Here is a 17,644-nt window from a genome sequence, read left to right on the forward strand (position 1 = left end):
GATCAGTCAAATACAAAAAGATAAGCTCACAATCCACCACAGAGACAAAGATAAATCTGAGAGGCAATACCCAGGCGTTGATAAATTTCATTCTTTCCAACAATCCATAATGTGGTTTAATTGCCATTTTCAAATTACCAAAGTCGACCAGTTTGACTCCCCCCTCGTTCGTCAGGAGGATGTTGTTCCCTTTGACGTCACGGTGGATAATCCGGTTGTTGTGCAAATGCTGGAGACCCTATAAACGAGAGGGCCAGAAAACACAAAGTGCTCAGCATGAATCTCAATCACAATTTGTCATTAGTGAAAATCTGAACATGATGAATCCAAAGTTGAGTAGTGGAAGGAGCGGTTAAGGAGAAGAGACATCCATTACCACCTGCCACACTTCACACGCTGGGAATAAATCCTCAGCACGTTCTTTGCATGTTTGCATCCCGCCTCCTCCCCAGCACCAGCAGCTCTGCAGCGGGCCGTCTTACCAAGAGGGAGCTGCATAAGATGTACGAGATAACGGGCTCCTGCAGACGCTGGCCTCGCATGAGCAGACCTTTGATGAGTTCTGTGACGGAGCCGCCATTGCACAGCTGGGAGGGAGACAGAGGAACTCACAGTGACTCGTCCATCTTTCACAACACTCGAGATTATGATTCATAGGCAGAGCTGGCCCCCCCACACACACACACACAAACCCACAGATGCACACAATGCAGCATCACACTGGCAGCATGATGGCATCAACATTCTACAGATGAGTTGTCGTTGCAAACTGAGGAATACTACTTTAAAGAAAAGGTTTAACTCAAGCTTCCGCGTTTTCTGAGTTTAAAAATGTTTTGGGGTAAAAAAAACAACAACTGTATTTTGAGGTAAGTGAGAATAGCTAAAGGTGCGATGTGCGGTCCTGTAAAAAAGCCACAACATGACTGTCGTTCTATTCAGTTTTTCATTCAAACAAACTGCGTGTATTGTGCGTAGCCCAATTTTTCATAAACTGCTAACTAGTAAACAAAGCATAAACCATGATTTTCAGCTATGGCTGCTTGGGGCAATTAACAACATGTTAATATATCATTATCAATGCAATTCTGAGTTTCTAAAAAATGTCTCAGCCAGGTCTATTTCATCAAAGGCTGTCTCAGTTTTTCTCTCATTATTTTTCATGGCCGTAGCTAGCTAGCTATTTAAGAGGATGAACACCAAACCAGAGTGGTTTGATTAGCTGAACCATAGATGGTATGTAATGGTGGACAACGCATCTACTCTTCCTCCCACTATCCAGAATGAAGCTAGTAAGACCCAGATACTAACTCCGCCATCTTGAACATTTGCTGCCGGACTCTGCACATTAGTGAATGAGTGATGGAGCGATGACCTGTCGATACATGTGCTCGACCAATCACGAGTCAGTCTCAGCTGCTAACACGGAATAACGAATTAAACACAAACTTACAAAACATTTGCACTGGGATAAGAACTACCTAAAAGGTCAGACACCATCTTTGAGAACAATTTATTTAACGTTTGCTTTGACTATTTAGTTTGGTCCGTGTCCCATCCGTTAACATGGAGGAGGCTGGTCTATCTTTATAACAGTCTTTGAGCTGAACGGATATAAGACATGTGGCAGAAAATACTGGCACCAGGAGTCACTTGTGGACAAAACTACACTGCACACCTTTAAAGAAATTATTCGACTCTTGTGGAATCGCATTGAATTTTATATTTGTCAAGAGTAAGGTTACAGCCAGCTATCATTTAATTTAGCTTAACGCAAATAATGGAAATGTGAGGGGGTGTATTTTCCACAATGTAAACCTACCACTTTAGCACCAACACACATTTTAAAAATCCATCAAAATGCTATACTGCAGAGTGCTACGGATCCAAACGCGGGTGCTCTGTGATCCAGAACCTGCAGGAGAAAGACGTAATGGGTGAGCTCACCTCCAGCACCAGCCACAGCTGTCCGCCTGACAGATCGTCTGACTTGTAGAACATGCCGTAAAACTTCACCACATTGGGGTGGTTGGACAGGGACCTCAAGATGTTGTATTCAGCCTCTATCTCCTCATCCACATCCTTTAGACAGCGACAGACAAGACAAGCTGAATTGGATTGTACAATCGCAAGAGATCTACGCAAACACATGTAAACAAACCGTTACAGTGACAACAGTAATAAGATTGAAATATTTCAGGCTGCATTAGATTTCGAAACGCTGCAGAATAACGACAATTGAACAGCTAATGCAAGGGTTGTAAACTCAGACACAGTAGAAACGGGAGGCACTGGGTGCTAATCTATTTCTGGAAGCACTTTTCTATCAAAGTAAATCTCTGAAGGGACGGAAGAGCAACAGTCAGAGAGGCAGAATTCCTCTTCCTGGATGTCTGAGTGATAATGTCAGCAGTCTAATCAGGGAGAGGGATGGAGGAGGAGGCAGCTTCATCTTCATGGGCATCAGGGGAGCCTCCTGGTGGATATCACTGCCAGGATGGAGATTGTTCCATTCACACAAGCACAGGCCCCCTCCAGAGACAGAGTGTCACGAGCACAATGCGCTGCAGATGCAGAGTCTGCGGCGTCCTTATCACGCAGACAAACGAGTGGAGGACACAGCCACTCGGAAAGAGCTACACTTTGTGGTGAGGGTGTGTTGGACGTAACATGACAGGAAATAAATGAAAAGGGGGAGACATTGATGTATTTCACGGAAGCAAGAACAACTGCATCAAGATGGAGAGAAGGGAAAAAGTAACTTACTCTGTTTGTGTGGCTCGCATGCTGAGACAAGTTACATAGTTATAAGGAAAAACACAGAGATTTTAGTCGTTGCCTCTTTCGGGCTTCTGTCACAATATTATAAGTTTTTGTTGTCAGAATAAAGGCTTGTGGGCATTCCTTCCTTCTCCAATACTGATAACAGCAACTTACAGAGAGGAGCAATACACACATGTCACATCAATGAATAATCTAATTTACCAGACAGTCAACTGCACATCAAGTTAAAGTATATTTTAAGTTGATACAGGGACATTTGATCCACAGGAAGTAGTGTAAGGATCCTGACGTAAACAAGCACATGTATTGTGTTAGACTATTAGCTACACATATATGTGAAGGACTACGTGGAGGTATGTGTTTTACTCTGTGCTTTTTTAGGCAAATACACAAATGACTAGATCTAGTTGATTTGACACTTGAAGTCATGTTGCAGTAAGAAGCAACTTCTGCTGAACAACAAGGAACCCACGGCCTTAAAGCAACCCTATGTCACTTTACTGAGCCACAGCGCCCTCTGCAGCCACATATGCTGATACATTCTGTCGGGCTGTGGGTCTGAGCGATTATGATATTATTGTTTTCATGGAGAGAAAAACAAATCTATCGATGTGTTCACTGAACTGAAACACAGCTCAACGGTGGATATTACCCATGATTCCCGGCTCTTTGAACCAGGAGAGCTGCTGCTCTAACAAATGCACCAAACTCTATTTAGAACTTTTAACTGATCTGCAGTTCAGCACTACTTTTGACTCTGGCATTTTAAACTGCGACTATCGGTCAGTTACACACTTCTCACAGTAAATCATACTCATTCACTAAAAATAGAAGAGGAACTGACGTTCAAAGTGAGGAGTGGGAATGAGAGGGGAAAACATTCCTCCTAATCCAAGTCAGTGAATCATAAAAAAATCTTTTTAAAGCTGCTGTTTTTAGGTTAAAACTTTGCCTAATGTTGCTTTAAATTACTGTGTGGTTGAGTTACTGAATGCTCGGATACATTATATTAAATGCAAAGTACTTCTTTAGACTATAACAATAAATACTACGTTGTGACTCCTTCTAAATCATCAGCATGTGTCAGTACCTACCCCATCACAGTTATGGATGGTTCAAACAGTTTAAAGTTATTATTCTGTCGTACAAGGTATACAAATTGTAGCATAAAACTTTCCCCAAAGTAAATAAAGCTTTTTTCCGACTCACATTGATTGGGTCCAGAACTTTCACTGCTGCCTCACTTCCATCCTTCTTGTTGGTCACTCTGTAGACTTTGCCATATGTGCCTTTCCCGATGGTCTCCACGATGTCCCAGTTACCCGACGGATCGCCCAGGCTCTCCAGGCCAATCATGCTGGAACTGTAGGGGTACAGGCCGTACAGCGACCTGCTGGAAGATCAACACAATCTAGAATCAACAGTGACAATTTCAAATCTCACACCAGGACAACAATAATTCCTTGTGAATACTTTTGTTGTGATTATAAAGGTATGTAAATCCCTTTCCAGTTCCTAACACTCTGTCCTACAAGAAGGAGCCACACAGGCTTGAACACTCTCACCTCAAGACAGAGAAACACATAATGTTATACAGAGGGGCAGGTAGTTATAATGGATGAACAGTGGGCAGCCCACAGTGCACACAGGTACATTTGCTCCCAAAAGGCCTCCTCGTTTAGCTCAGTGAAGCGATTACATCTGCCAGGGGAGACACTTAACAGGTTTAAAGCAGAACAAATCAAAGCAGAGACAAAGCTGTAGGTGGAGAGAAACAAGACTCTACTCACATGGCCAAGGTTATTTTCTTCTGACTCATCGGGGTTGAGAAAAAAACTCGCCTAAGGAGTCTCCAGTGACCATAATACAACAACTGTGTAGCAACAGGAAGGGCTTCCTCCGAGAGGCCGGGCAACAAGTGGCATTTCACAGCAGCACTGAATTAGCCCTCTCCACGGGGACCTTGTCACCGCCCGCTAAGAAGTGCAATCTCCTGGAGAGCAATTGGATTGGTCGGAGATTAACTTGACAAGTGGCGTCCTGAATGAGCGGTGAACCGGTAACACACCTCCACACAAACAGTTTTGAAAAATGATTATAACGTAAAGGTGTTTTATAAAATGTCCTCGGCCCTTGACGCGGTTATAAAGACCGATGATCGACCGGATAGAAGAGGCCGACGTCGATCATCAGGCAAGTGATGTTTTCCTGCGCCTGCAAACAACATGCGAGACTAATGATGCAAAGCATTGACTGCCGAAGCAGCCGAAGCCCACTAGCATGATGGACGAGGAGATGATGTTGCCATGTTGGGGCGACACGCATCCTATTTTGGGAAAATGACACGTATTCCAGATAAACATGATGGAGGGTAATGTTTGTGTGCCGCTTGTCATAAACATGTTATGCATCACAGAGGTTGTGCGACCCTGAGGAGGGGAAGGAGAAGTCGTTTTTTTTTTTTTCGAGCTGCAGATTGATGTAAAAGCCGTTGGATGATGTCGAACCCTCAGGAGGTGCAAGCACAGATTCATGAATTGTTGTGCACGCAGGTTGACACTAGATGGATTTACCACTGTTCCCGGGGAGGCGTTCAAACGTGCAGCGCGGAGATACAACAGATATCCTTCACTGTGTCCTTCAAGAAGCAGCCTGTGACAGCACGAGCCAACTATCTCTTATAATTACACTTTTTCACATCACACATTTAAAGTCTCTTTTTGTCTTCCGGTCTGATCATCCATCTTTGACTCTTCTGAAGTTAATCGTCCATCTCAAACCGACCATGAATAATGCATCGCAGCTGCCTTATTAATCAACAAGGTCCAAACCTGTTTACCCATTTATAACTGTCGCTCTGTTTGGTGACATGCACAGTGCGTTGAACACATCACCGCCTGTTGCCAAGGCACCTTCACCAACTTTTCTAACAGATGGATCTTATTCCTCTCCGGCAGCACCACGTACCTCCGATAGAATGTTTGACTGCAACTCTTAAACACAGGTTTAAGTCCCATGTGCAGGCAGATGTGACACATAGTTAAATGCACAACCTACTTGACTGTCTATTATTGTGCAGCTATCTGATTCTGCAAGAGCTTTCAAAGTACAAACCAAGTGTAACATCAGCTTGAACGTCACCAAAGGACTTGAGTTAATAATATAATCTATTGTTTGACCATCAATCATCCAAAACACAAAAAGTACTGCATATACTTAAAAGCAACAAGGTCGCTAAAGCAACAATTTTACGGCAGCCTGTGTACAAATATCTAATGTGCTCACTCACTCATTTGCACCTATTTAATATTAAAACTGGAGTTCAAAGATCAATAGAGCTCAGATCATAAAGCCACAAGTCAAACTTACCTGTTTCTGTGAAAGTGTTTGTTTGTCTCCCGCTCAGCGACGTGCACCGGACTAATTCACGCCAATCTACAGGGATTAATAATTCACCGGTAATCTGCCACCTGATCCCCGGCCCTGTTCAATATTCAAGTGGCAGATGTAGCTACTCATAATGGCCTGCTGATATGAAGCGTGTCGGGTTGCACGCAGGTTACCAGGAAGTTCCTGATAGTTGCTAGGACACGTGATTTGTGTGCCCCCCCCTTTGAACACAGTGTTCTTTACACGTTTGGCTGTCACTAATTGAGAAAACAACTTCTGACATCTTGGTCTCCTGAACTTGAAAAGGATTCAAGAGAGCTGAGCACCACGGCGTCTATAAATTCATGTGTCTGTCCAGAAGTGTGCAGGAAGCACATATCTGCATCTACATAACAGAGCTGACAGGCTGAAGAACCTAACACACTGGATGTTTCTGTTGAAAAAGTCCCAAGGATAATATAACAAGGACAAGAGTCACATCAGCTGGAAAGAGCTACCAGACAAAAACAGCAAATGCAGTTTCTGAAGAAGAAGATTTATAGTGACAGATCTTCTTATTTGCTGAACAGATTTCCTTCTCTAGACCAAGAAGCATTAAAGCAAATGTTTATAAACTGTAGATATATGTAACCTGCAGGGTCACAGATAGAGCATGGGCGTGGGGCAGTGGGGACTACAAACACCACCGTATGGATGAATTGTGAAGCTTTTCTAGCTTTGATGATCACTCAAAGTGCTTTACAGTACTCTTTATCCATTCCCACATTCATAGTGGAATCTATGTGCAGCACCGCTCTACTCACACACTGCTGGTGCAGCCGTAAGGGGCAATTTGGTTTGTGCTCAAGGAGACTGGGGTTAAAACTGTTGAGTTTTCGGTTAGTGGACGACCCGCTTCCTCCCGAGACAGAACCACCCAAATTTATATTTGTATATATTTACATTCAGCCTTATGGGTTTCCATATTTCTGTGTTTTCTGCCAAAGGTGGGTTCTTGTGTATGCATATTCGAGACAGGCTGGGATAAAGATAATATGAACATAGACATTGACTGAATATAAAGATGGACAACACGTCTCCACTTCCTACCACTATCTGTCACGTCCTCCGTGTAAATTGTCAAACCTATGGTGCAGACATACAGAGGAAGTTTTGGCAGAGTGTTAAATAAATACAAAACTCTAACTTTCCCTGAATAGTAGACGCGCTGATCAAGATGGAGGACACACGAGCAGTGGGTTAGAACCGGACACCAGGGTTCCTCGATGGCAGCGCTCAGGTTTCCCTTTGTTTACCATCGTGTGTCAGCGCCTGAAAACGATCGACCGGATCTGCAGTTCAAAATGCTGCTCTGTCCTATGTGGCCCTGTCAAGTAGTTTAAAAAATAAATAATCCAACATCAGTGAAGTAAACATACATACGACTGTAAACTGTGTAAATCCCGGGATGTTAGTGTGTCTATCTGTCGCTTTGGGGTTAAGCTTAGGCTAAACCATGCTCCGAGGTCAGAACGCGGCCCAGGGACCAGACGGGGTCTTTCACACCAGAAAACAACGCAGAGTAAAAGTGAGTAATCTAATTTTCTGCTTCCATCAAACTCGCACAATCCCACCCTCTCTGGTAAAGCCCTCCGGGAACTTGGTAAACCCTTTGGTAAGTCTGCGGAGAGAGGGGAAAAAAACCCCTCTCATGTATAATCCCTTTTAAGGGGATATGAGGAGGCTTTGCAGTAAACCTCCAGGAGCCACGAGTCAGGCCCAAAGCCCTGTGCCCTTGTTGTCACCCTGGATGACCAAAGTCTCACACGTCCAGACACCAACACATCTTTCCAACGTTAAGGCCTTTAAATCACATCTGTGCATCCACAACATTTTCTAACCAAATCTAACTCAGACTGAATCAACTCACTGAACAAAGAGACAACACTGTGATCAGTGTGATGACTCAGCAAACCTTAACCACAGACTTAAAGTAATCATAGCTGTTTTCATAACGCCTGTGATGTGATGCAGTGCAGTACTCCTGCTTAGGCACAACACAGCTACATATCACAGGTTATAAATAAAGGTTTGAGATAATTCATTGCATGTGGGTGTTTGTCATTTTTATTCTGCACAAACAGTAGACAAAACCAAAAGCCAAAGCTTAATAACAGCAGAGATTGACCGTCACTTTTATTTACCAAAGATCTACAAGCTCGTGCAAAAACATCAAATAAAGTACTATTCATATTTTGTCATCCACTCCCAGATAAAAATGATATCCTTAAAAACATAAACAACGAACTTTTAAGAATATATCCAACGTTAGCCAACATTATATCATAAGACTGGATCTGCAAAATGCTTGTGTAGATGAATAGGTGAAACTGTAGCCGACTTCAGAATCAGTTTTAAAAACAAAGAAATACTTAAATTACCAAACATCGAATAAATAACTTTCTATATTTTGACATCCACTCCCAGATAAAACGATATCATATTGGGGCTCCTGCAGAACTGAGGTCCAACATGAAGTCTATTTTAACCTTATAATAAAAACCTGTTCCATTAATGCTCACCTATTGGACCTCTGAGGTCTGTCAGTGCTAATGATGATGCATTTATGTGATTTGGATGTCTTACCTCTTAACACCTCTGTAAACTCCAATGAAAAGATTAACACCACCATATGAAGGAGCCTATTTTCTACAATGTAAAATAATTAAGCCCAGTGGCATTAGAAGAAAACCCATCTGCACCTGATGTGACCTTGAAGATGTGTTAGTGTGTGTATTGTGAGTCCTACCTTGACAAAGCTGCCCCCGTGTTTCCATCTCTAAAATCTGCAAAACATGGGAAAGTGTGTGAGACCTCAGCTGATCCCTGCACCCTCCTGAGTCCATCTTTAGACGCGTCAACATATCCCATCACCGGGGACAGTTTACACTGGACTCACTGCTCTGACCTAAACCAACAGTTCTCTACGTGCAACTTACCCATGTCCACAGAAACATCCCCGAACTGATTTCCCTGTTTACTCAGAGCAGGACTTGAATAATTCACGGACACCCGAGCCTGTTTGTTCAGCCGGACCGGAAGCTGTGATCTCACCTGCATCACCTCATGCACACACAGAGGTTTGTTCCCGTTTCTGCTCCGGCTCCAGATACTGACCTGGATCTGGAGGAAGTGAGGACAGGTCCAGTGAAGCTCTCCCCAGCTCCAGCATCTCTCTGCAGCAAACCCGTCCCAAAGTCCTGGTGATTTTACCCAGAGAAAATTCCTCTGCGGCTCCATAGTGCTGACTGTTTTCTCTTTGTCTAACAGGCAGAAAACCAGAGGCTTTGTGTGGCCTCCCGTCATTAACCAGGGGGCCTCCCTTGTTTATGAAAGTTCAACCCAGTTACCCTGGAAGAAAAAAGCTCAGTCACATGGTAACTGAAGTCCAACACACACTATCTGGAATAACGTGAATAGCAGTTTCAAGGAATCAACCAAATACGTCCTGTGTAGTCATTACTACTTGAAAAAACTTTTAGGAGCAGGCATTTCAGTGGTCTCAAGAGTCTACTGCACAGAAGACTATTAGGGCAGGGGTTTGGAAATAAATAGGAAGATTTTTTTTTCATTTACAGCATGTTTTGAAATGTTTTTATTCTTCTTATTACGAAGATAAAGTTCAAAGATCGACAAAAGGTTTGTCACAAAAGATTGTTTTTTATTTTAAACAGAGAACAAAGCTGAAATGTCGAGAACAATCTAAAAAAAATTGGGTATTGAGATTGAATTAAATCAAGTCTTAATAAATCAGTTATTTGTAAAGCCTATCATGTCAAGTGTTTAACATTGTAATTGTTGCTCAACATTCCGACTTAATTTATAAAATACTAAAATATATTTCCCTCTGTAAAAAGAAAAATAAATATTGGCGCTAATCTTTTTCTGAGGTCTGACCCTAATAATCGTTTACTCAGCTTGCGACATTTTAAAAACATGTACAAACTTTTAACACAAACTGTTTTTATGTACAAAGTCACATTACATGTTGCCACGGTCACAGGATGTGCTCTGGAAGCCAAATCTATAGTGTCTTGAAATCATGTCCTGTTGTCCGTTAACATTTATACCTACTACAAGTGACTCTTTTAAAGAGTATTATACTTATAAATACTACCACATGAGAGCACTAATACTAAAATAGAAAAATACAATCTGGTAAATATAGTCGGCAGGATCATTTAAATGACAATTCAAAGACAGGAAAAGAAAAGGAGAAGAATCTGTGTGTTTACATTTTATTCACATATGTTACATTTGCATTAAATGTCCAAGTCACACTTTCTGAACAAACTCAGAAAGTTTGAGTCAGCACCTACAGTAATATACTGTATTCTCTCTTCATTCATACAGGAGAACACACAAGAGCTTTCAGTTACTTTTTACCCCCCCCTCCCCCCTGTTACTCATTGGCTATTTTGGTTGCGGTCATTACAGAGTTGGTACTGCAGAACACAGAAGGGAGGAGAAACACAGTAAACAGAAAAAGCAGCATGCATGAATTCAAGAGGAAGGTTTTCAGGTGTTAGCTTGTTCCTTTAAAATTCCTTGATGCAGCATAATGTGGCCCAGCATTTCATAGAGAGAAAAGAACAAAAACATCAGGGATATAAGCAGTTTGTGCCGCTTATCACTCAGAGGAAAATTTTTATTTTGCAGGCACTGGATAAATCTCCTCCCCTCCAGAAAAAAACAACGGATGATAATCAGAAAAAAAAGCAGCTAAGACACTTGAATAATTGTGGTGTAAAGGATGTCATGCACAGTGTAGACCAGATACTCAAGTTTGATGATCTTTTAAAGTTGGAATGCAACTATAAATCACAACTACATGATGGTTATCACAGTAAATGCTCTGAACTGCAGTTTTGACTCGACAATTAAAAAAAGCATCAAAAGGAGAAAAAACTAATTCTGACAGCACAGACACACGAGGAGTTTCGACTTTTCTTGGCAAAAGCAACTTAGATTCCATCGAGTTTTAAATCTTCAGAGAAAACTTTTGATGAAACTGATATAACGTTTCATTTCTCATGTGGAGTTCAGCTCTGCCAGTGCAGCAGGACACCCAATCAAAATGTATGTGACCTCGATTCTGGGGGTTTGAATTCAGGGTTTCTGTGGAGCAGGGACAGCGAGTTTAGCTCAAAGACTGTATATAAAGATGGACGACATGATATATCCCCAAAGTGGAGCTAAATGATCTTGATCACCCCCTAGTGGCCGGCTGATGTATAGGTAATAAAACCTGCCACCTCCATGTTAGCAGATGGGAAAATGGATAAAACATCCTATCCCTGTCTAGGATATTTAAGCTTAATTTTTGTTCAACGTGGAGGAAGTGGAGACACGTCTACCATCTTTATGTACAGTCGATGGTTTAGCCATTTAAAGAGTTGGCATTGGAGTTGATTCTTCAGAACTATCCAGACACAAAGAGAGCAGATGGGGCAGGACTAGGTTAAGTGAAGAGAGGAATCTTGAAAGAAAGCGACCGCAAACCTCCATAAACATTAAAGTGAGTTGGAGTCAACGTTCCCAGCCATCTGCTGTAAACCCAAAGCACAACCTTAGAAAAAAAAAAAAAATTCTTCACAAAAGTTAAAATCACTTACTTGAACAATGAGCAGCAGCATTTATTTAAATATCTAAAACTTATTTTTTTAAACAGCAAAAACTGAAAAAAAAAAGAATTCCTGAGGATGGATTGCAACAAGACCCATTAAAAAGAAAAACAAAAGAGTCTTTGCTCGTTTGCAAAAAAAAACTCTAGTGTGTTGATGGGTGGACTTGTCCTGCCGAGACACTGAGTGCAAAAACATCGCTACACTCATCAGGAGCTTGAAACTCATGCCAGTACAGCAGAGCACGTTTTGATAAATAAAAGGGATATGCATCAACATCAGACATTTTGAAAAAAAAAGTTTTCAAACTTTGCAGGGACTTCCAGCACTCTCTACCGTATGTCGTTTTGAACCCAGATAAATATGCAAGGCTTCAAAAGCCTGCTCCAAACCAATTTCAAATTTGGGCAAAGTTGTGCTTGCTTTACTTAGATCTCACCAATTTATTTATTTTCCCCTGTTGAAAACCACACAATAAATCACTTAAACACACACACGTGTTAATCTTTAGACATGATTGTACACCAAACTTCACATAAACCAAGGCTGTGGCAGCAAAAACCCTCACCGCAAGTTTGTGTTCATCACGTTTAAAAGTCCCAAATATTTTTGATCGAGACAGACGCATGAGCCAGACAAAACAAAAATCCTTCTCCGTTCACGGGTTGCGGTCTTCTCCGGACTGTGGAAGATCTTAGAGTCCATTATAGTGAGGCCCCCAACGCTTATTGATGTGATCAAAGGTGTGTGATACCCACTGGTGCTCCAACACTCGATACCTCTCCTCACATAAGAAGAGAGGCTTGCCACGGCTGGAGAAAAAAGGCCAGAGGGGAAAACAAGAGTGAGAAATGTGTTTTCACTGCAGCAACAGGTTTAAAAAAAGGAAAAGAAAAAGCTGTGTCCTAAATCCATGCTGGATAGAAACCATAGGGGGTTTTGAGGACGTTGTGTGTTTTTACTACAGAAACATCAGCATGCACACTGATATGTCATATTACTTATAATATAATATTTTTATTACTTGCTATACTTATTTCTAAGTTTGCTGTAGTGCACCATTGTCCACGTCAGGGAATAGTTCAAACTAATTTTACTTTCTCGAAAGTTGCGGGAACACTATATGGGCGTTAGTATTGGTAAATACTGAACATAGGTACGATGAACACAGTATATGTGTATTTATACGTTTTAACAGTTAAAAGCTCACTGCACTATGTCATGTCTGTAATGGCTGCATGTGATGTTTCATACCGTAAATCCCGGTCCTCCTCTCCGTGAGCATCGAGGTACACGGAACCCCACAGGCAGAACCGGTGTCCCCGGATGATGATGATGACTGAGGCGTTTATCAGTAGAAAGATGCCTGTAGCTGCGCCACAATGCTGCGAGTGCTACAAATGACAAGCAACACGTGAATTTCACACGGATCGTAACACTGCCAAAAAGCTGCGATATATTATATACAGTCATTAACAGTTTGGCCCTGAGTTTGAGTCACTTACCAAAACACATTCACAAATCCCCTGCTGTTTGCAACACACGCCTTTGAGACAGACGAAGGCGCCGCACACGAGGCAGAGTGCAGGGTCCTTTGGCACCTTCTTGCAGGCAGTGCAGGCCTTCCTGTGATAGTACTGGAAGATGATATTGTAGTTGTCAGGTAGCTGCAAAAGGCGAGGGGACGCCCACTGAGGATCCTGATCAAGCAACGTCTTCAGAGGAAGAGAAAGGCAAGAGTCAGGCCACAGCTTTGATGTGCACCACAGTCAGTGATGAATTATTCCAAACTAATTATCATAAACCTCTTCAGCTTTAGTCATCAACAAAAATAACAAAATGCTAAATACAGTTTTTTAAATAAGTTGAGGGGGAAATCTGTGTAGTTTAATAAATCTGCCCAGTTTGCCTTCCTAGTTTGTAAGATTTTGTTCAGCTATCAGATGTAATAAATATCACAAAACCTTTTAAATCCAATATAAATTGACATGCAAGGCAATTTCCCCCAAATGTGTAATATCCGAGATGACAGCAGTGCTGAATCACGGGGGTGTTAGACACTGGGTTATTTGTGCAGTCACTCTCCTCAGAGACACAGCTACGGACCTTGTCAACCAAGGTTGGAACTAAAATTCTAAGTGTCAAACACAGTTTTAGTTTCATGAATCATTTACAAAGTGCCAAGTTCAAAATATGTGTTTTGAATTTTGACACTGCAGAGAGTTTGGAAGTCCAAGAAACAAAAAAAAGAATTAACTTCTCATTGAATGCTGATATTTTCCATATAACGTTTATGTTTTGAGTGAAATTCACGCACCACTGACTGCTCAGTCTGCATCTGAGAGAGCCCCTGGACCTCAGCACACCACTGTGTCACCAGGTCGAAGGCGCTGACCGTCCACTCCAGGAACGAGGCACTGTGCACAGTGTTGGAAGACTGAGGGGCCGATGGTAAGAGCCCCACACACGCAGCCAAGGACGAGAACTCCTCCTCCTCCTGACAACACACAAACAAGGAGAGGGGGTCAAACTCATGCCTACTTACATCCCGAAACATAAATACACACAAAAATGAATGCAGAGTACGGGCAGAAGGCTACGTCCATTTCCATTTCTAACATAGAGCATAAATTCGCCTGTAGAATGACACTGATGTTATAACATACCATGCAGCCAGTGAGGTCATCTCCGTAGAGGTGATGCTGCAGGAGGCAGGAGAGGCGGAGGAAAGGCAGGCAGAACTGCTGGAGGCTGAACTCGATGGACTGCGGGGACCACACACTGGAGCTCAGCTGGAAACAATAGCAACACTTGATCAATAACCGGCAAACAGCTCGGTGATAACACTGTGATGTATATCTCCCCCTGGAGATGAGCAGAGATACTAGACCACTGTCTCTCACCGTAATGGCCACATGAGAGAGAGAAAGACACAGAGATCCTGAGGGCGGTTATGTTAGGAAGTGCTAAGGAGTCAGTTTCACGTCTCACCATTGACGTTTCCTCAGCGTTCACCTTGTAGATACTCTTGTCCTTGGAGAGTTCACCGATGGCGTGACTGAGCAGCGCTTCAAAACACCTCTCAGCGTTTGCAGCACTCTGGAGCAGAAAAACAGAATATTCAGAGCAAGTTATCGAACATTAAATGGCAATGATCTTATTTTTAACCGAGTCTGCGATCGTCTCTTTAGTTTCTCAGTGATGTGAAATGAGAAAACAACAGATTCCACTCACTTCTCTCTCTGTTACACCAAAATTAGCCTGTATATGCAGGTTATGTAAACACTGGTGAACCTGCTAAAAGAAATGGTGATTGATGCCTTTCCATTTGCCAGTAGAGGAGTTCTTCTTTCGGTTTTCTTCCCCCGGTGCATCATATTTGAAATCATGAACGCACCGAAAACTGAGAAGCTCTCTGACCTCGCTGTCTTGCTAAATTAGCACATTCACCTCGATGTCTCATTTCCTGAGATGATTGAATCAATTTCCATTGCAGACAAAAGAGATTGTGTCTGCACATAAGGTTTATTCAGTTTTGTTTTGATTATTAATTTCACTTGTAGGCCTTCAGAAATAGGAAAGACATAATAACCATGGACAAAAACACAAAAGAATCAAATTGTTCTGACTTAATCAATCTCTTGTTAGTTTTCAATTGTATGAAGGTCACAAATCATGATACGTCACGCATGTTTCTTCCTGTTCCTCCTCTTTAGTATAAAATCAGATTCCCTGTAGAATATAATGACTTATGCAGAATAAGCACAAGACAATCATTCTTTGCACACAATATAACATCTGATAAGTGGTAGAGACATTACTGAATGTATGTTCGGATAAAAATTCAACTGGTTTGGCGTATTTTATAAAGAGGAAAAGCTGAGAGCATTTATCAAGCTGAAGGTGATAGAATATAAAACAGCAGTCTTATCTCGCCTGCCGTCCCTTGTCATAGATTTATAGAGGAGGAATTTCTAATCCATGGATTTCTTCCCTCCAGGCTCTGATCTTTGCTAAGACTTTATCTATTCTAACAACCTCAATTTAATTACAACGACGTTCTACCAAATATGGATGCTGTTCTCGTCGTGGATTTGAAATCCATCCTAACGGCAGCCCGTGAATTCCCGCATTACTGTTTAATGACAGCGTAGTAAGACGATAGGAATCCAGGCCCCCATTATGAATAGAAACACCCTGCAGGAAGACACTTTCAGCTATTTGTCATTTGACATTCAAGGCAGTCGCTCGCTAATACAGATTTAATAGACTGAGGACAAATAGCCAATTAATGCAACACTCTCCAGTAATCACACTTTTCCAGATAATGAAGATCGATACTGTCGACTGTGGTAAGCATATAAATGAAATCGGAAAGGGCTTAATTCATCTCAATACTTAGTCACAAACAATGATTTACTGAGGTTGTGGACGTACTGGGGTTCCAGGGAAGTGTTCAACGAGCAAAGAATACATGTGGACTGACAACATATTCCTGTGTAGGCCTGAAACTGCACTGAGAGCAGAATTCTGTAATGGTTTCCCTACACAACATTTTGACATTTTTTATGAGGAAGGAAAAGCAACAAGTGAGTTAGATATAACTAATACACACAATGTGTAAAGTGTCGATTAATGTAAATGTAACTTCTCTTTGTTTACGAGGAAACTCCACAGGGTACCTCTCTGTACGCTTAATTAATTATAAGGCTACAGAGATTCATTGACTACAGAGGCAAAGCACAAAATAAGCCAAGGCAAACCAACAAAATCAGCAAAAATAAAAAAGTAGAAAGAAAAGAAACGAAAAAAAGAATCAAGAATAATTATTAAAACTTTTTAAGTATTTAACTTGCCCTGACCCTGTTTATAGCACTTAAAGCTCTGAGCATTGCAGAGCAGACAAAATAAATTGTCAACCTACACTGAAGGAGGTCAAATTAGCATGCGATGGTGAATAATGTCTCAGAGTCGTGTCAATTGATTTGGCTTCTACCTTCTTGAGTGCTCCAGACGTGCTCCAGGCCTGCCTCTCCTCTGGGCTGAACTTGGTCGACAGAGCGGTCAGAGCCTGGATGAACTGCAGGTTGTACAGCATCTTCACCACACAGGTAAAGTGTTCTACGAGAGATGAGAGAAGGTGACACAGTGAGCATGTGTGATCTTGACTTTAGAAGAAAAGAGCATTAAAAAGTGCTCTTTGAAGGAGGTTGGACCTCATTCACAAGGGCTTTGTGCTCATTTCCGCTGCATTGTATGGAGAGCCCGACTGAACAGTGTGCAGGATAATTACCAGAGCATGTCAGGTGGAAAATGAAGCCTGAAAGACATTTAGATTTTGTACGGAAAAGAACATCAGAGAGTGGTGTTGGGTTTCTTCCACAGCAAAGTGGTTGTGTTGGTCACTGTGACATGAGTCAGTACACACAAGAAAACAGAATTCAAAGAAGGTCATACCTTTTAACCAACAAGTGCACTCAGGACCAATCATGTCTGTCCCTTTCTATTGCTCACTTTAGACAAATCAAGAGGCTTTTTAAGATGTAGTTATTTTTTGCTTTAAGCATATTCATTCAGCACACTACTTCTTCATTAATGTGCCTCTTATCCTGTTATTCAAAATAAACACTAAAAATGTATTCTCTTTTAATGTTTTTTGCAAGAGCCAAACCAATATGGGTTTTGGAGGGAGATGCCAATATCGAGATTTGGTCTAACAAAATATTAACAAAAAACAATTTATGAAACCAAACAACATTTTATTATAATGTTATAATTATATACAATTTCCATCGAAGGCTTCTTTC

At 41.7% G+C, this 17,644-nt stretch overlaps 2 protein-coding genes across 4 annotated transcripts in view; both read right to left on the reverse strand.

Moving 5' to 3' along the window:
* The window catches only part of myo3b (myosin IIIB), a 58,905-nt gene extending 54,734 nt beyond the window's left edge, over positions 1–4,171 (reverse strand). The window contains exons 1-4 of the mRNA XM_053440246.1: positions 3,994–4,171; positions 1,948–2,082; positions 483–587; positions 139–238 (exon numbers count right to left, since the gene is read on the reverse strand). Coding sequence (XP_053296221.1) covers positions 139–238; positions 483–587; positions 1,948–2,082; positions 3,994–4,140 — 487 coding nt within the window. The 5' untranslated portion in view covers positions 4,141–4,171. The remainder of the gene's footprint in view (positions 1–138; positions 239–482; positions 588–1,947; positions 2,083–3,993) is intronic.
* A 6,266-nt stretch (positions 4,172–10,437) lies between these two features.
* Positions 10,438–17,644, reverse strand: part of ubr3 (ubiquitin protein ligase E3 component n-recognin 3) — a 38,486-nt gene continuing 31,279 nt past the window's right edge. For all 3 annotated transcript variants that reach the window (XM_053439071.1, XM_053439072.1, XM_053439070.1), the window contains 7 exons: positions 16,834–16,958; positions 14,829–14,936; positions 14,504–14,629; positions 14,155–14,334; positions 13,343–13,552; positions 13,092–13,231; positions 10,438–12,649 (listed from right to left, as the gene is read on the reverse strand). In XM_053439071.1, the coding sequence (XP_053295046.1) occupies positions 12,532–12,649; positions 13,092–13,231; positions 13,343–13,552; positions 14,155–14,334; positions 14,504–14,629; positions 14,829–14,936; positions 16,834–16,958 (1,007 nt within the window). In that variant the 3' untranslated portion in view covers positions 10,438–12,531. The remainder of the gene's footprint in view (positions 12,650–13,091; positions 13,232–13,342; positions 13,553–14,154; positions 14,335–14,503; positions 14,630–14,828; positions 14,937–16,833; positions 16,959–17,644) is intronic.

Source organism: Pleuronectes platessa, chromosome 14, assembly GCF_947347685.1.
Source record: "Pleuronectes platessa chromosome 14, fPlePla1.1, whole genome shotgun sequence".
Taxonomy (NCBI): Eukaryota; Metazoa; Chordata; class Actinopteri; order Pleuronectiformes; family Pleuronectidae; genus Pleuronectes; species Pleuronectes platessa.